The 20,110-nt window shown below is 42.1% G+C and overlaps 1 protein-coding gene across 1 annotated transcript in view; it reads right to left on the reverse strand.

Moving 5' to 3' along the window:
• The window catches only part of epb41l2 (erythrocyte membrane protein band 4.1 like 2), a 44,348-nt gene that overhangs the window by 16,264 nt on the left and 7,974 nt on the right, over positions 1-20,110 (reverse strand). The window contains exons 2-13 of the mRNA XM_070925568.1: positions 13,849-14,087; positions 13,554-13,739; positions 11,783-12,043; positions 8,589-8,693; positions 8,368-8,410; positions 4,965-5,040; positions 3,914-4,010; positions 3,668-3,792; positions 3,377-3,464; positions 1,545-1,697; positions 1,295-1,392; positions 621-793 (exon numbers count right to left, since the gene is read on the reverse strand). Coding sequence (XP_070781669.1) covers positions 621-793; positions 1,295-1,392; positions 1,545-1,697; positions 3,377-3,464; positions 3,668-3,792; positions 3,914-4,010; positions 4,965-5,040; positions 8,368-8,410; positions 8,589-8,693; positions 11,783-12,043; positions 13,554-13,739; positions 13,849-14,073 — 1,630 coding nt within the window. The 5' untranslated portion in view covers positions 14,074-14,087. The remainder of the gene's footprint in view (positions 1-620; positions 794-1,294; positions 1,393-1,544; positions 1,698-3,376; positions 3,465-3,667; positions 3,793-3,913; positions 4,011-4,964; positions 5,041-8,367; positions 8,411-8,588; positions 8,694-11,782; positions 12,044-13,553; positions 13,740-13,848; positions 14,088-20,110) is intronic.

Raw genomic sequence — 20,110 nt, forward strand, 5'->3', positions numbered from 1 at the left:
AGATATTAGTCCAAGTTAAATTATTAAATGTGGTCACTGGCTCAGTTATTTCAGATTTTCTTTTCTTCATTTTCTTCTCTGCCACGACATGCAAGTGACATGAGAGTATGTACTGTATTTACATGCTGTATTTCTTTCATTGTGAGTTTTTCTTTCAGACACATTCTGTCTTTCCATGTCTTTCCTCCTCCTTGTCTGTCTCTCACTGTGTGACAGGAAACATATGCTGCAGCTATTTCCTGTATCTGGTCAGACACTAGCGCGCACACACACACACACACACACACACACACACACACACACACACACACACACACACACACACACACACACACCCTCCATCCATCCATCCATCCATCCATCCATCCATCCATCCATCCATCCATCCATCCATCCATCCATGACCCCACTTCCATCTGCCCATCATTCCTCCCACTCCCCTTTTTTTTCCTGTATATCCATTTGTTTAGAGTTACTATATTGTTTAGATTGTTTAGAGTGAAGCTGCAATGTCATCTTTCTGTGTCTCAAGTGTGTCTGTGTGTGTGTCTGTGTCTGTGTGTGTGTCTGTGTCTGTGTCTGTGTGTGTCTGTGTGTGTGTGTGTGTGTGTCTGTGTTACCTCCATCCAGGCTGCGGCTGATACGTTTGGATGAGGTGCGCTCAAAGTTGGGTGCGGGTCGGTCTATGAGGGAGCTGGCCATGCGGGTCTGGGCTTGGGTTCGCCCGCTATAACGGAACTTGGAGCCCAGAGTCAAGAACCGGGCCTTGGTAGGAGGTTCTGGTGCATTTAACCTTGAGAAAAGAGACAGAAGAGAGGGAGGGACGGGGAAATGGGGGAAAAGGACATGACTTTTAAAACTTATTCAGTGAAATTTGGGTTAAAATATAACAGTCACAACTACATGTGAATGTGCAGGAGAGGCTAAAATGTTTCCAGGCAACTCTTCCCTCAACAGGATATTAAAGCTTATTCCTCTCTTCTCTCTCACACACACACACACAGACATGCAGACACAGCACACACGTGCAATAACTACAAGCGCAGCAATGACGGGCACCTGCTTCATCTTTGTGTGTGTGTGTGTATTGCCCCGGGCATCAGACTGGTTAAACAACCACAAGATACACTCTTTTGAGTTATTGTCTGGACAGAGACCCAGCCTTTTTATTGAGCCTCATGAAGCATACATTTCTTCATTGAAAGCTGCTACGATTATCCTAAACTCTGAAATCTGTGTGCATACGCAGTGCACGCTTGCTTCATAGTGTGTATTTCAGTGTGTGCACTCATACCTGAAGAAACTGTGATTCTCCACACAGACTTTCCACAGCCTTTTGGCAGATCGATGATTCTGGAGTTTGAATCCCACCGTGCTCTCAAACTGCTCTGTCTATCAAAGAAACATATAAGCAGCAAAAATGAAAATTACACACGGTATGTTATGAGTACTCTGTTATGCTACCACTATGGAGAATAAGTTGCATTCTTTTGCGTCGGACTGATATCTCAGTGTTTATAGCCTGTGTGTGTCTGGGTACATACCTCTCCCGGTCTGATCTTAATGTAGAAGTTGTTCCTCTTGTATGAAATCTTGAGGATTTTGGGCCAAGCAAAACGATTTATCCGAAGTCTGTCTTTGTAAACCAGGAGTCCGTTGGCACACACACCTAGCATGATGTCCACGCCCTCAGAATCCTGCAATAGTCCCATTCAAATGTGCATAAAATATATGATTTATTATTAAATAATTAATTAATCTCTGTGAAACATCTGTATATGCTGCCTGTTTGTCTAAATCAGATCATACTGTACATCAATTGATTTCTAAAGTAGTCTGCTAAAGGTCAACAGAAACTCAATTACCACACACACAAACACTGTTGTTCAGTCCAACTGTAACATGGTTAGCTGACATACTAACTCACTAGCAAAGCTTTTAAGTCCAAGGCCATCTGGTAATGGTAAGGGGGGTATTGATTACAATAGTAAATTAACAGGAAAAAGCTGTTGGAGTAATGGAGGATGCAATATATTGATAATGGACAGTTTTACTGGGACACACAAACACGTCACGTGGCCTTGCCGTGCTATCAGCTGGTCATCGATCTCTGTGCTCCTAGTAGAGATACATTTTAGCACTTTGGCTTGAACACACTGACAAAATGGATGTAGAAGGAAAACCCATTTGCTTTTTGCGGCATCAGTGAGTAAACAATGAATATTCAGTGACTGCAGCAAGAAGGGTTTGATGCTACGATTACTTGTGATCGCCGTCACTCACAAATAATTTGCACGCTTAAACCCATCTGAAAATATCCAGAAAAAACTGTTAGATATCATGGTTTGAATTTCAACTTCTTTTTTGACTATTTCTGTCTCAACAGACCTTCTAACTACTGTTCATGTCTAGAGTATATAGCATTTAGTATTCAAACTGCAGCGTCTCAATCAATGTCAATTATTTTAGTGATTACTTTTGTTACATTGTATGACAGCTTTGCTGCTAATGTAGCACTGGGATGGATGGATTTCTCCCTATAGTATTGTTAATGCCAGTGCAAAATGAATCCAGAAACACATACACTCTTCAGTGTGTGACAGATGCTACATGAAATTCAGCCATCTTCAATTTTATTATTTATACCTGTGCTTTTCTGACATGTCAAAAGTCTTATTTTCAGATTGATAATAGGTGTTCTTTAAACTTGACATATAGTCTTTGAAAGGGTTCATTTGTGGGCCTTGGGGTCATGAAACTTGAACGATAAATTAACAGCACAGGACAGAAATATATCTGCCCCTTGAATTCCCTTGGATCTTTGGTATGCCAGGAAAAAAAAAAAAAAAAAAAAAAAAAGATTTTCAACATTTTGAAACGCTCTCTCTCTCTGCTGCTCTCATCTTTCCCCCTGGTTCTCGCTCTGTGCTGCACACAAGTGGAGCATGCCCTTAAAGGGGACTCGCATCTGTCTCTCTTTCAAGGATCTGTCCCCATCTCACTCTAACCTTATCGCTGTCCGTGATGTCTTTGTCTTCTCTATATCCTCAGTCTCAAGTCCTCTCCTTCTATTTTTAGAGCCCCCCCATGCATATTTCCCCCCATTTCTTCTGCCCGTCTTGCACAAAGACACACAAACGTACTCAGACATGGAAACATGCACGCACTCTGCTGATGACCTGCTACCCCAATGAGAGAGACTGGCTGTTCCCATGGCAATGGCCTCTCTTAGTGTTTGTACAGCTGACACAGAGAGATACAGTGACACAAACATGCAGACACACAGACACTCTTCCCACATCAAAGAAACTGTGCTAATCCCCAGATGTCAACAACAATGGAAGAGAGGGGAGGCGATTCATTAATCTATTCAAACCTTAGCATGGTGCAGGTCCACCCCGTACATGGACAGTTTCTTGGCATTTTCTAGAAACTGGGCGTCGGCCTGTGCTGGTGTCATTCCCCTAAACACACAGAAATCCCCTCTGATTAACAATAGTATAGTGGCATAAATCCATAATGTTTGAATTATATGGTACATGCAAATGATCCAATCACAGTCCCTTTACTGGGAGGGGGTTATAAACAGAAGTAAACAAATCTATTTACAGCTTCTAGTGACAAGAAAATACTTGACTTTTGGCTACATGGCCCTGTTCCCTCTGACCTGTGAGACTTGTGGAGTTCAAGAATCTTCTCCTCCATCTCTTTGTTCTGATTGGGCGCAAAGGTCCGCTGACTGATATAGTCCAGAGGGCGAGGCTGGTCGGGTTCATAGTCACCGAATTCCGCCTGTAAACCAAAAGGAGACAGTTGAGTCATATATACTGATGCGTACACAGAGACACATAAGCAGGCACATCTGGAAAATGCACACTGTATACAGCACATATCCACACATAGAGTATTCTACCTGCAATGTGTACGACCCAAGCAGAGCATGAGTGACAAAAGAGCAAGGCAGTCGACCCGAGGCCACATCTTCACGGAGCTGCAGACACAACAGGTATCTGCGAGAGAGAAAAAAAGGGAAACCGGCAGGGTTTTAGTTGAAACTAAGTCTACTCGCAACAACAAAAAAACTCGCTCTAAGTCTTTCTTTGAACTGTAACCGGCTCCATTGTTCATGATAATAATAAAGCAATCCCAGTAGCCAAATTGCCTCTCCTCCTGTGAGGCCCAAGCACAGGGTCAGCTGGTGCGGATTAAATGTCTTTGTTGGTGTGTGTTTGTTGTATAATTTTCTTAGTATGCGGGTACACTGGTTTGTTGGGATAACCTTATGTCTAATCCTCACTGTGACATACACAACCTCAGTTGCATAACGTGCATTTGCAGTTAGTGAATTGTCCAGTGGTTGTGTGTGATTTAGTGTGAGCTGTCCTCTGCAGTAAACCTTTATGGAAGGACTCATTATGTGAATGGAGCTTCTGTGTGGATGACTAATTCAGACACCTCAGGGTGCTGATAAGTGTTTCATCCTGGCTACAGAAAAATGTCATTCAAAGTCACTTTAGTGGGACAGGCACTTGCTGACATGGAGGCTTAAACCCCAGTCACCCAGTTACAAGGCTTCTCTTCACTGGCCAAATATATTGCCCTGGGACAATATTGTATTTGACCATGTTAATGTGGATAATTACAGAGTTAAAAAATCTTAAATGAAAGGCTTTAGTATCCATTTATTTATGAATATATATAATATACTCTGTGGCAAACCCTGTGATAAACAGGCAAAATTACACACCTGTAGTGTTGAAGGAGACATAACAGCTACTGTAGCCACTTAATGCAGGTCAGTTGTTAGTACTTGTCTGAGTGTGTGTGTGTGTGTGTGTGTGTGTCCTTAGCTACAGTACAACCATCAGAGAGGTTGTTGTGCAATTACAAATCAATTAACAATGTGTACAATTCCAACTTGTCTGCTTTTGTTTGTTTTGTTTTTTGAATGTGTGTGTGTGTACCTGGTAATGTCTTCAGTGAGCAGTGAGGGGTCTGGAGGGTAGAACTTGACATTGAATGCAAACTGCCAGTTGTTACCTAGAGAGAGAGAGAGAGAGAGAGAGAGAGAGAGAGAGAGAGAGAGAGAGAGAGAGATTTACAGCACAAGAACATTACATATGTATAATGCGTACAGGGGAATATGTATATATGAGAACTAGAAAAACAGAGTCTAAAATTCTTTCATCAGCATTATAATGAGGGTGGTCTATATTTCTCTGCAAATCCATCCATCCCTCTGCCCATCTCACCCATCTGTATGTGTGTTTGAGAGACAGAGAGAGAGAAGTGGGTGTGAGTGAGGGCAACTAATGCAGAACAGCTTTTAAACAGTACTAAGCCTGGTACATCACGCACGCATGCATACACACACTCAAATACAGCAGCAGATCTGGTATTGCATAACCTCATTCTGGCTTTACCAAATACCAAACTGTAATCTTTATCATCATCATCATCGTCATCATCATCATCGTCATCAGAAACAAAAAGTCATCACTAGCAATATCACCATTACATCTTCATCATTGTGTCATAATACGGTTTCCTTTAGGATAACACTAATTCCATATCAATCTTCATTTGCTTCCAATTTCCTGTTCTCATTCCTACAGGAAGCCATATTGCCATGCCTGCGACCACCCTTTCTGTATTGCTTGGCTCCACCCAACAACACACACATGTACGTACACACACGCATGCACAGGCAATCAATTTAAGATGGAAATCACATCGTCTGGAAAATTCCATCCGGGAAAAGCTGACATCACATCGAGACCACTTCCTCCTCCAAGGTCATACACACGTCCACGTATACACACACACACACGTGCAGACACAGAGCCTTCGCAGCTGCATCCCAGGGGAGCAGGAAGAATGAGGGACACTGTGAAATGACAGTGTCACTCACAACTCTCAGGAAAAGATGCAACACATGAGGTGAAAACAAGGTGAAATATTAACTTTCATGCTGATACGGTGTTTTTTTCTTATTCTTTCCACAGATTTCATTGTTGAGGTGCAGATAGTCCTGTTTCCTAGCCTGCATGGCTGTGTGTTGATGTGTCTGGGAGTGAGATTGAGTTTGTCTTGTTGGCAGCACTAAGTGCTTTGGGAGTCTCTCGTGACCGTTTCATCTTTCTATATGGCCACGTGCCGCCCATCAATCTGCCTCATGATGCACAGAATACATGCATACTGACATATATACACACACATCTTATCCCTCAAGTCCACTACATTCTTCCTGACAACAATTCTCCTCCATTCCCTTCATATTAGTACTTTCTCTTTACCCCGAGACTTCTTCCTTATTCTTATCTCATCCAGAGATCTTTCCCACAAAGCCTTATTTGGGTGACGTATTCCTTTAAAGCATATTCTTCTATATATTGAAAAAAACATACATTATAAACTGATGACCTGGAGGAACGTAAGAATGTGGGAATTTGACCATAAATAATAAGCTTGCCCTTGATGATCCTATTACTTAAGCATAGGCTAAATAGGTTTATTTTCATATCAGTGCACTGATGGTATCAGCCTGGTGAGGCACCCCAACTCTATAAAGGTTAGTTTGATTAGAACATGTGTGTTGCCATTAAACATTAACAGCAGCCACGTGCACTGGAGAGGTCTACTGGCTAGACTAAATCCAGCCTTTCTACCGGTGACATTAAGCCCGACATCGAGAGTGAGACAAAATCTTGTTCGCATTATCTGTCAAAGTGAAATCTAAGAAGGAGCTCGCTTGTGTAGATTTAAGTTTTACTTTCAGTGGTGTGTGCTTTGGTCTCAAGGACTGACAGTTTTATTGCTGGGCTGATTTCTTTTGTGATGATTGTCACGATGGATTTGGCTGCAGAGAGATCAATTGTTGGGTTCAAGTTTCATTTTTATTGGCTCTCAGTCTAATTCTGATAACTGATACTTCAGTTAAAGTAAAATTTCCCTCTTATTTTCATTTTCTTCATCTTCTCTCTATACGGCTCATCGTCTATTTTATTCCAATCAGATTCACCTCATTTTTTACATTATTTTTCTCCCACCTTTGTTAGGACATATTTGAATGCTTTTGTTGCATCTTTTTTTCCTACGTCATTAAAGTCCTCTTCTTCAGGTGACAAGTGCACAACAGCTCTATTTTAGATCTTTATATCCCCGAGTGGTCTAGTAAAGCTTAGCACATGCAGCAGCTTTGATCTTATAAATAATAAGGACCAATATAAAGATTTCAATGACAAATGTTTAGGTCCCCACCCAGTATGTAGTGACGTGGAGTTGTGACGGCCAAGTGTACACTGATGGTGGTTAAGAACAGAATGGTGTCAAACATGCCATTTGTGTGGTGCAGTATCTGTACACACACACGCAGAAGTATCCAACTCACATGAGCAGAGGCCCACATGACACAGTCTCCCTCGCTATAAACTCACACGCACACGCACACACACACACACACACACACACACACGCACACGCACACACACAGAAAAATGTACACAAATGAACACATGTGGCCAGATGCATACCACTCATCCACACTGCAATATAGCCACAAAAACACAGGCATGCATGTTCACCACACACTCACACATTGAACCACACACAGTCTGCACACACCCAGACCTAACTACCTCACATACGCTAATTCTAAAATAACACTTTATGAGCCAAAATGATATGTTTTTACAAAGCAATACCCTTAAAAGTGCGACTTGAAGCTTTAGGCGGTGCATTAAAGCCTGTTTTGAGTTATATTGTAAAAAGGAGAAGCGAGAAATAAACAGCAGAAGAAAAGAAGGCTCAAAAAAAAATAACACTAACAAACAATAAAAACAGACATGATTATTGACGTCATCACAAATGGGAGGATAGCTTTTTAATTGTTACCGACACCTGCGTGCATTAAAAAATAAAATTGATTAAAACAAGTTTTAACTATGCTTGGTTGCTCCACACGCTTGATAGCTGTCTGTCAACAAAAGATGAGATGCCGTGCCTCGCCCTGCATTTATAAATGAACAACATTTAATAAAGAGATTGATGAATAATGAAGCAGAGGGATCGCACTTTGGTAACCTCTTCCACGCCACCAGCTCTGGCAAGACTGCTGTCGTTTGGTTTCAAGTGTCTCTGGCTTTGTTTGACTTAATTGTCATGTTGTTCGTTTTTTCCTTTGATACGGGGATACTTGAACTATTTTATTAATTCAATATTTATATTTAATTCATAGCCTTTTGGCTGAGAAGTTGGGGGCCCTGTATTGTGTGGAACATCTTCCAGACTGAGGGAGACAGAGAGGGATGGATAAATGGATGGACTTGCAAAAGGCAGCAGGAGTGTGATTTAAAAAATAAAACTTACTGCGTATCTGTCTCTTGATTTCCTTAGTGGGGTCCAACCAACACTGGAGTGAGCAAGCGAGAGGAAGTGAGACACAGAGCAGGACGAAAGTTAACCTTCACCATGATAAGAAGACACTATACAGACGTCCATGTCTGGAGTTTCTATATGTGTACATTACTGACTTATTTGGAATTTAGTACATCCTGTACATGTGTGTGTGAGTATATATGGATACATACCTTCTGTTCATGGCTGTCTGTGTAAGCCAGACCAAAGTAGTCTTTTTCCAGTAGATTAAGGTGCTCACACACCTTAAAGAATAAGTACTGGCCCTTAGCACGTTTCTGCAGAGAGAGAGAGAGAGAGAGAGAGAGAGAGAGAGAGAGAGAGAGAGAGAGAGAGAGAGATTCAAACACATCGATTAAAGTTTGTACATCACTGTACATTTTGACGGGAAAACAACATCAAAAGTTGCTAAATAATGTTTCCAGTTGTCAAGTTTCATATTTCATTTTAAAGCTTGAGAAATATGATTGTGAGAATATGAGCACCCTGTTCCATCCTCTCTATCAATGCATCTCTGTTTCTTCTGTTTCATCTACATCTGGTCCATTATTCTCTTGCTCTCTTTCTCTGTCCCTCCATCTGTCTCTGGGCAACACATTCCTTCACAGGCCCGATCCTCCACACTCAACTATGACAATGACATTTAGCACACATCCATGCGAGCGTGCACCAGTGTGCACGCACACAAGCACACAACGGTGCCCTTTGGACAGACTGAAGGTCAGACAGAGGGTGGAAAAAGGGGGTAAAGATGAGAAAGAATGAAGTAATTAAATTATATTCATGTCTCGTCAGTTAGTCAGCGCAGCCTCAGTCGAACACACCAAACGACAGTGGGATTACGCAGACAGACCGACAGACAGGGCAGGGAGCGTGGTGAAAGTGGAAGGAAAGAGGATGAAAGAGTGCATTTTTCTTCTCGTCCTGGGACAGCTGAAAACATCCGCGGTATTTTCCTATACTTGGTCAAGCACATGTGCCGCATACACGCACTCACAGTGTAGCTGCAGTCTGAACGCCCAAAGAATGTGAGAATGTGACCTTTCAGGGTTTCTCTGTCTGCGCCAGTGTGCCTCCAAGCAAGGCACTACCAAAGAAATAATTGTCTAATGGCAGTAGGCAGCTCCAGACCTGTCACATAGTCATGTGACAGACATTATGATGTGAGAGGCCTTATAAGGACTATTACATATTGCCAACTGTTGGATTTTAAATACTATCCCATTTCACAGTTCGGGACATAAACAACTGTAAAGGTTAAATGACCTTAAACCCCTACATCACCAAGCACCAAACTGCTCTAACTGCAAGATTTAGATGAATTGAGTTATATAAATATAATCATGGGGAAGAGTGAAACCATATAATGATCATATAAGAGCTAGAGAGGAAAGTGCTTGTCTGTATCTTGCCTTTCTGTGTAAACAAGAGGCCATAAATGCACTGCTCTATGCATCAAACCCAAAGCAACTGTGCTTAATATTTGCAAATACTACTTGACTCATTTTTGACTGAAACCTAATTAATCTCTGAAATGGTGCTTAAACCGTGTGACACTTAAATCCCGTTGAAACCAATACTAATGAGATTCTTAGAAACAGCATTAAGACCATGTGACACTAAGACTCTCATTTGAAACACACTATTAAAGAGTCAGAGAAGGTCTGGACTGGATTTTCATTCAAGGCACCACAACTAATAAAATATGCCTTAAGTTATTACACTGGAATAAATTTGATGCCATCGGTTCATGAATAGGACAGGAGGATGATAGAAGAATGGAGATGGAGTTAGAGTAGAAATTGGTGTGTGTGTGTGTGTGTGTGTGTGTGTTGGAGGCCTGCTGGGCAAAACAGAAAATTTAATCTCTGGAATGCATTGTGCATCTCTCCCTCTCGCGACCTAACTATGCCTGTGTGTGGAGGGAGGGATGGATGCATATTTGTGTGAGTGTGTGTGTGCGTGCGTGCGCACAATGTGACAATAGCAGTTAGTGGCAGTATCAGCGTTTTTTGTAGCGAGACAAAGCCGCTACTGTTCAAAAGACCGTAGACACTCACAGGCACGCCGATGGGCGTTGGCATACTGTAGATAAGGGTTCACCGTGGTAAAGTTGCCAGTTGAAATCCCCAGACCAAATGTGAAAATCTAGATGCTGAAAATGCTCACTATTGTTTTTAAGGGCCCTTGAACCAGGCACTTAACTCTTAACAGCTCCAGCAGACCTGCACGGTGGCTATTCTGGGCAGCTTCCCACTGACTGTGAGTGAGTGTGGGAATGGGAGGAGGGGTATTACTAAAAAAGCGCGTGCTGCTTGGGAAACGCAAGTTTTTAACCATGAGATCTGGTAACAATGAGGAAAACGCACACACATGTAAAAGGACTATAGGATATTAGCAACAGCAGAGAGCCATTTCTGGTCAAATTATTTATACTTCTCTCTCACTAAATTACTAATTTCTAGTAAAGTAAATACCAAATAATTGAGTATGTCTGAATGTGTGTAGGGGGTCTAAAGCACGTGCTTGTTAGGGAGTAGCAGATGCAGAAAACTAATCTGGTGGGACCCCCATAATCTGCCAGGTTTCAGTGTGTGAGTGTGTTCTGGTCACCAGACAAGCCCCTGTAGCGTGCTCTGCTTTGCTCTGCATTTGTCCCCTAAACCACGCCCAAACAAGAGCGGGTGCTTCTGCCATAACTGCACTTTGAGTCAGAAAGTTAAATACCCCCACGCTCACACACATACACATATACACTCACACACACACACACACACACACACACACACTCTGATCCTATTAGCGATTACATCATTGACATACTGGCACTCACGTGTGGCCTACTTGCCTGGCAAAAGAACATAAGGCGGACAATGTGTCGATCCTCTCCTAGCAGCTAGTTGAAAATTCCCGCTTTCAAAAAGACAACTTGTTGATTCTCCCATTAACAGGTATGGTGTATGGCAGCGTCTAATAGCCACATCAAATACAGAATTGCTGATAGTTACGGGGACCATTTTATCTTGCACCATGACACTTTTCCAGGAAAAGTGGAAAGCTCCAAACATTCTCCATGTTTTATCACATTCTGTAATTTTGTACACATCAGCCGTAACACATTGGTTAGATCCCCTGTGGTCAGAACAGAACTAACTTCTATCCATTTATTTTTCTTATCAAAACAGAACATTGAAATGCGCAATAAAATTCGTTTACAAACAACACATCTATTAAATTTAAGGAATATCATTTGAGACATTTAAAAACTCATCTTAATCATCAAACAAAGATTCATCGTTTACCCTCCCCACTTAGGTTCATGCTCTACATTATGTGTGTGCGTCTGTTTCTTTTTGTCAAATCTTACCTCCACCTCACAGGTGAAGTCGGTCCCGTCCAGGAGGGTCACGTGACACACCACCAGCTTCATCTTGGTCTTCCTCACCAGGCGAAGAGGAGACTGGAAAATGGAGGTCTGGCCTTCTTCTCCTCCTCCCCCCTCCTCTTCACCTTCCACCTCTCCTTCCTGCTCCTTTTTCTGCTCCTCTACTCCTTCTCCCTCTGTTGTCACCTTGGCCTCCTCAGGACTTTTCTCAGTGCCCTCCTCCACCTTCTCTTCCTTGGCGGGCTGATGGAGTTTGCAAGGTACCAGAAAAAAAGAAGAAAAATTGTGTTAAAGCACTGTTACAAATGAGGTTCCCCACCAAGGCCGTCATGCAAAAACCTACAATCATCTTAAAAAAGGCAGAATTTGTTCTGTAGCATGAAAGAACCTAAAACCTGACTTGTCCAACTTAAGAAAGAGGGAACACAGCTTTCTTTCTATCACTCTCCTTTTGTAATTCTCCTTCTAGTCTGAATTTGATCTTAGAAACTGCAGGCGTTTCTTTTGGACTGATTACTGAAATGTTGATGTCACTGGGTGGGCCTGGGTGGCTTAATGTGATCACTGGATGGAACAGTTTATGTGTGTGCATGTGCATGAGATGAGGGAGGATGGCTGTGTGTGTGTGTGTGTGTGTGTGTGTGTGTGTGTGTGTGTGTGTGTGTGTGTGTGTCTCTCTCTCTCTCTCTCTTGGCTGAGCAGCAGTTTTAAACAGTCTGCGTGTACTGCTGTGAATTGTAAGTGTACCTTTGCACTGTTCGAGCACTGTGAAAAATGCTATCTATTTATCTATCAAGTTACTGAATGAAGTCTGTGTTCACAACAATATGTGGCTGACAGACAAAGGAAGAAATTTGTTTAAGCAAAGTACTTTTCACCAGCTTATTGTTGGTTGACACGTTTACAGTACAGTTAGAGGCAATCCAAACTACTGTAGTGTGGCATGCTCCTCTTCTTACTCAAATGATTATGTTCAAGGAATAGTTTGACATTTTGGGAAATGGGCCTTTCTTGTCGAGAGTTAGATGAGAAGGTCGATACTACATTCATGTTTGCTGGAGTATTTCTTGGCTGGAGGCAGTAATTTCCTGGAGTTGCCGCTGCTTGCCTGGCAACCTCACGGTGATGACAAGAGTCCAGGAAGTGACTGCGCACGGTCAAGAAACAGTCAGGCATTAACCCCCCTTAAACCCACAAATTACATGTAAATAAATGTAAATAAGTGAGCTTCAGAGGTACATTTGGACAGAGCCAGGCTAGCTATTTCCCCCTGCTTCCAGTCTAAGCTAAGCAAGTTGGTAGCTTCATATCTAGCGGACAGAAGAGTGTGATATCAGCAAGAAAGTGCATAAAAGGTACATTCCCAAAATACTGAACTACTCTTTTAATGGGTGGGTGTGTTTTTCTATTCATTGTCCGCACCAGGCAGTGGATGCCTTTAGTTCAGAGGTTTCAAAACCCTGGTACTCAGACCAGTACCCGCGCCAGGATCATTTGCTACTGGGGTACAAGGAAACCATATGATATGTATGTATAATTTCCCCCCAGGGATCAATAAAGTATTTCTGATTCTGATTTCTGATGATTCAACATAAAAGCTGACAATTAGGCTATTTCTTTAGGCTATGATTAACTTAGACTTGGCACATCCTGTGCTGTATTTTTCCTCCTCACTCTGTCATGGCCCCAACAACAATATACTTATGTGCACTGATGGGATGTGGAGAGAAATGACGCTACGCATGACTAATACCTCAGTGTCTGCACTGGCGGTGGAATGAGATTCTGCCTCTTTTTCCTTCACTTGCTCCGACTTTACTGCCTCCTTCTCTTCCACTTCCTCTGCGTGACCGTTCACTTCTGGGGCAGGCCCTTCCTCTTCCCGTGTCACCTTGCTAACGGCTTCCTCTGTGGTTGGGACCTCCTTGGTCGGGGAGGTCTTCATGGGTCAGGGGGAAAAAAATAGACATTAAAAACCCAATCAAACAGTTACGCAAGATTTTCTAATCAGCCATGACAATATAATAAGTCTAGGTGAAGAATTTTACCTGGCTCTGAGACTTCTGCTTCTTAAGCCATGTTGGCAGGTATCGAGATATTCCTTTTCCGTCTTTCCCCTCTTTCTCCTTCTCCTTCTCTTTTTCCTTCTCCTCTCCCTCAGCGTTCGCTACTTCCTGGGTCTCTTCCTTTGCCTTCTCTGATTGATCCGGCTGAACGACTGACTCCTCGGCTTTCTCCTTCACCTCATTCTCAGAGCCTGCTTCTGTTGTCATGGTGACACGTCAACCTGCAGAGCAAGATAGGAGAGCGACAGATTTGATTTCAATTCAATGTATCACATAGTGACAAAATTATTCCAAACAAGTATTTTTATTATGAATATGACACATAGATTTTATTTAGGGTTTATCTCATTGGATCATCATCTTCAAGGAAATTCCAAAAAAACTAATGATATTCTGTGGTATTCATACTTTTAATATGAAAAGAATTTTGTTTTAGAGAGCTGGAGAAAAATCAGACTGCCCTACTGAATTTGGCATGAATATAAATTTTTCATGGCACACAACTTGGATTCTAGTCTGGAGTATCTTTTATAAATGAGCCGCATGGTCCCATGTTTTTTTCTTTCAGAGGGGATCAGTGTTTCCCTTTACAATGGGAGTAAGACAGGATATAGGAATATAAAACTATGAGGTACTTTAGTCATGTCATGTAGGGAATATAACACCAAAATTAAATATATTAGGGTTATGCAAGTCGGCTGATTGTGGCCCTTTGGCTCACAGCTGTTAGCACATGAGCTCATAGCTGTTTGAAACATTAGCTCTTGGATAGTCGTATTTTACTCAAGTACACAAAAAGAGTTGAGGATGTCATTATGTCACACAACGAGTTTCATCTGGGTCAACAACTCAACAGCTGTTTACAAGGAGTTGCACGCACACGCACACACACACACAGAACAAAAGAGGGGGAATTACTCAAGTCTTAATATCTGAGTCATTGGTTTTACCCTGCAGCTGTGGTCAACACACACACACACACACACTTCAACCCAAATATCTTTGGCAGCGCTGTCCACACACACCCTATCACAGCAACAGACATAGTTATTCAGCATGACACTAATTTGCTGATAACACTAGATGACCATGGCATTGGTCTTGAGGGGAAGTTGAGGTCACCATGTGCAAACCTACTCACTAAGGGTTTCTACCTGCACACACAGTCCGCTTTGGTCTGGTGTGTGTGTGTTTTTGAGAGTTTGTACACGAGCAGCTTCAGGCCGAGAGTTAAGCATGATTCATACTCTATTAAATCATTATCATTCACTGCCCTTTCAATTGTTCAGTTTTTCCTCACACTGTGCTACTCTGGTCCTGTCCCTTCAATTCTATTATTCATGAAGTCGTCTTCATTTTACTTTCTGACCGTCTTACCAGTTCTCTGACTTTCTCTTTTCTGCCCTGCCACCTTCAATAAGAGAGGACACACACACACACACACACACACACACACACACACACACACACACACACACACACACACACACACACACACACACACACACACACACACACACACACACACACACACACACACACACACTGCAGCAGTGGTGTGTAGGGAGGGGGTGGGAGTAAAAATAGAACAGGTCTCCTTACGCATGATCGGCTAATGAGGTAGGAAGGGGAGATGGAGAGAGAGAGGTGTGTATGTAGGTGTGTGTAAATGTCAGAGAGGCAATATAACACTATGTGCTTGTGCAGATAAGGGGAAAAAGACAAATACAACTGCCTTATATCTTATAAAGAGGGAATCCCAGTGACATTACACAACAAACAGCACTCAGTCCCAAGCCCACTGGTTCCTATTAAAGACGTAAATCTCTAAAATCAGGTCACAAATGCATTTTTTAGCCACACAATCAACATGGCTGTAGGGATGGCAATATCCGTCTGTCGGTCAGAGGATCATCCAGACTGAAATATCTCAACAACTATTGGATGGATTGCCATGAAATTTTGTACAGACATTCATGGTTCAAAGAGGATGAATCTTGTGACTTTGGTGATACCCTGACATTTACTCCAGCGCCACCATGAGGTTCGCAGTTTTGGTTATGAGGGAAATTTCTTGACAGCTATTGGATGGATTGCCTTGAAATTTGACACAGACATTCCCAACTTCGCCTACACTTGTTAGCATGCTAACACGCTAAACTAAGATGATGAACATGGTAAACACAGGGTATAGTCAGTGTACACTGTAAAGCAATCAACAACATGTATGTATAGCCAGTCTCTGCTGATTTAATCCATGCTGAACCACCTTGGGACTGACCAAAGTGTATCTGTACATGCAGACATGATGTCAGTGTTAGTCAGGGTTTTAAATGTGCAAGAAAGGGGAATTGTGAATTTGTGCAGGGGATCCAAAAACATTTGAAATCAACTTTAGGATTTGTCATTTGTCACTGTGTATGAGGCAAAACAGGTAAACTGCTGTTCCCACTCCTCTGAGACACTGTGTTTCTCAATGGACTATAGTATTGAGAATAGTCTAATAGTCCATGCGTGTATGTATGTGTGTGTGTGTGAGTTGGCATCAGAATGCAGCTTTTTGCAAAATGTTCGTCACGGACACTTAGGCCTGCTTTAAACTGGCCCTCTCTCTCGCTCGACAACTGTTTAACACCGGGAACCTTGTTCTACCTCTCTCACAACTTTCTAACTCACCCTCTCCCTCTCTCCATCTTTCTCTTCTACTCTCCGGCCCAGGGTGCCTCTTTCTCTTTTTCACTAAATCTCTGCACTCATCTCTCTCTCTCTCAATCCCTTTCTTCTGGGCCCCCTTTCAGTCCCCTCCAATCGTCCACTCGCATTATCTCCCCCTAAACCCCTCCTCTTTCTCTCTTCTTCCCACAGTCCATATAAACAACAGCAGTGACATTATTACAGCCTCTGTTCATATATACACATATATACACACACACTGAATGGTTTTTGGTAGTAAAACCATCTGTATAGCATCTAATGTAAGTCAGTGTTAGGAAGCTGGCAGTCATCACAGTACAGTATTCTTGTATATTACTGAGCTGTGACAGAAGATTCAAATGAATCGGGTCAGACGTGGGTTAAATATGCTTTTAGCAAACCTGCGTCATAAACTCATCAAGAAAGTATCTCTTCACGGAGAATTTGTCTTGAGGCAAGTACTGCACAACTTGTGTGCTGTCGGATATTTTTTCGACTATAGTCTATAATGTAATAGGCAAGAAAAAAGCCTGCCGATTCACGATAAACACAAACTCAGACATATGGCTAGTCTTGCCAGTTGAATTAGACGAGGTATTTCTGTTTGTGGACATACTTATGAGGGGCTCTGTTTCTCTCTAATACTCACTTGGCATATCTCAACTTATTTCCTCATCTCATCGTTATCTATAAGCTTACAAATGTGCTGGTTAGGTTACTTGCTGTTGAAAGCAGCTTATCAGTATTTATTTTAGTTTTAGTATGTATTTTTCTTATTAATCTTATTATTTGCTTGACTCAATCACATTAGATAGTTTTTTCTTGACACAAATACCACCTACTGTAAGTATTCAATAAGCAGCACATGACTGTCACAGGAAAGATGAAAAATTAACTTATACAGGGATTGACACTGACACTGACTGGACCCTTTAACCTTTGTCTCAGTAAATGGCTCCTTCAGGCTTTACTGCTGTACTACACAAGGCACTAAATCCATCTTCCCAACAGCTGTCGTGTTAGTTTCTGTGTTTCAAATGAGTGGTTGAATGAGTGGTTAAATGATCTGATGGACATAACTAATGGCCTTACCTACTGTTGCTTCTATTGCTGTCTTTTCCTCTGTAACTCCTTTCCTTTTGTCTCTTCTCTTCACTTCTTTTCACTTTCTTTTTGCCTGTACACTGCCTTTCCGTGTGTCTTCCTCTCCTTCACTTTCGTTCAAATGCTTGCCCTACAAACCGTCATTGCCATTTTCTCTCTTCCATCCTCTCCCTTGGAGCTCTGCGCCTGCCTCCCTCGAGACTATTGCTCGGAGAAACAAGGGCAGAAAACGAGAGAGAACGGGGAGGGTGGGGGGTGGAGATGGTGAGGAAAAGTGTGTGGGAGAGAGGAGCAGAGGGAGTGCTGTAGGAAGAAAGAGATGGAGAGGGGTGAACGATGGATGGATGAAGGAGAAAGGAGAGAGAGAGACCACAACTGTGCAAGCCTACTGTGTCAGATTACTGATGGAAACTAGCATGCACTATCCCTCAGAGAATCTCTGCAACACTGAGCCATTACTTCACCTTCTTGGCCTACAGTATTTTACAATTGGTTCTAAGGAAAGAAAACACTACTAAATACTAAATAAACTAAACTAAATAAACACTTAATTTAAACAGAGACTTCTCACACAATAACACCAGGGAAGATGCTCCTCCCCCTGGATTTTTCTATTTTGGCTAAAAATCCCTGTGGTGAGAGTAGCGCTGACTTTTACATACACTTTTACTGACTAGATTCCCCAAATGAGACCATATCCTGTTGCTGTTTTTACCCTTCACACTGTCACAAAACGCCCTATTGCAGCCACACAAGTCACACACAAATACACTATAGCTCTCCCACTTAGAACTTTATTGCTATCTGTCTGGGTTTTAGGGGTTGTCGTCATAGCAACAACAACTTCCTGACCTGGCCTGTGGCCCAAGAGATAAAGTTTTATGAGAGACAGACACAGCAGTGAGTGCAAATGTCAAGAAATGGAGAGTAAAGACAGAGTTAACTTTCTGGCTTCAGTGGTTTTCACATTTCCATTGTTTTATTATCTGATAAAGCAGATGTGACAACTCTCAGTCTAATAAAAGAAAACATATACATACCCGCCCATCCCACTCTAAAGGGGGCAGAATGGGGGCAGAGAGGGGAGGAACTGGTTTCCATGGCAATGGCATTCATGGACTACAACAATAAATCCCCATGGAGACAAGAGATTACCACAGCAAAAATACAGATTAGTGGACAAGCGCAGAAGTGACAATAGAGATTATTACCGTGCATAAACCCATTTCAAACCACAGCAGATTTACAGCAGATATTACATGCTGGACCTGCAGGAACCACAAGAGCTACTTTCCCCTCCTTCCTCTCATCCTTGCTGATGCATCACATCCACTAGAAAACAGTGCTTGACTTACAGCAGCCCTAGAGACTGTGATACTTGTATCCATCTGGTCTATGTCAATTCCTGCCAACCCAGACACTGTTTTAGCTGCAGCTAGTAGCAGTTCACTTGTTCCGTGTTGTGTTGAGCCATTTTGTTGTCACTGTGAATTTCAAGATACACAGCCATGAAACCAAGCCTCTCAGCTTCTATTACTTGATCCTCCACCAAGGCAATCAAGGGAGAAATAACTATAATTATTGCATCCCTCCAACCCATTTCACAAAGAGGGGCCAAAGCGAACGGGCAGAGAACAGCAAAGACATCCTACTTGTTTAGATTCTGGCTCTGGCACAGTTAGATGTTATACAGGCTCTGATTGGCTTGGTTGTTTTTCCAAATGAGGAAACAGCCATTAATGAGAGTAAAACAACTCTCATAATCTCTTCAGATGTGGGCAGTGATTCATTGGTCTGGAACCAGGCTAATCAGCCCGTATGTGAAAGGAGTAACAGGTGTCATTGTATACATGTGTGCACATTGAAGATGTACTGTAATTATATCATATCACAATCCCTCCCCAACACACAAACAATTCATTTCAATTCAGCATAGTGTAAAATGAATGTGTGTACTGCTGACGTTTTAATGCGCACAGTCCCACTGATCAACACTGATCTCAAAATCTGCCAGTAAAAAGTGGGATCAAATTTTTTTTCAGATATATTTAGATACTACACAATGATATAAAAAACTTACTAGTTCCACATTAATATAGCCTGCATCATAGCTTTTCATTACTTGTTCCCCATGTTGTTTCATATGGCGTCTTATGGTGTTTCTATGGAGTTTACAGCCATGCCAGCTGTGTCAGGTTGTACTGAGGACAAATAACACTTAGGCATCATTTGTTACCATCTAATTATCGTATAAGTTATTCCAACTCATCACAAGGGGGGGTATGAATTTGAGTACCAAACTTCACGGCAATCCATCCAATCGTAGGTGTGACATTTCACTCAAAAACACAAAACGTCACAACCTCATGGTGGTGCGCTAAAGGAAAAGTCAGAGCATCCCAAAAGTCTGGAAAAGATGAATGTTTGTACAAAATGTTATGCCAAT

This window comes from Enoplosus armatus, chromosome 19, assembly GCF_043641665.1.
Source record: "Enoplosus armatus isolate fEnoArm2 chromosome 19, fEnoArm2.hap1, whole genome shotgun sequence".
In the NCBI taxonomy this organism is placed as follows: Eukaryota; Metazoa; Chordata; class Actinopteri; order Centrarchiformes; family Enoplosidae; genus Enoplosus; species Enoplosus armatus.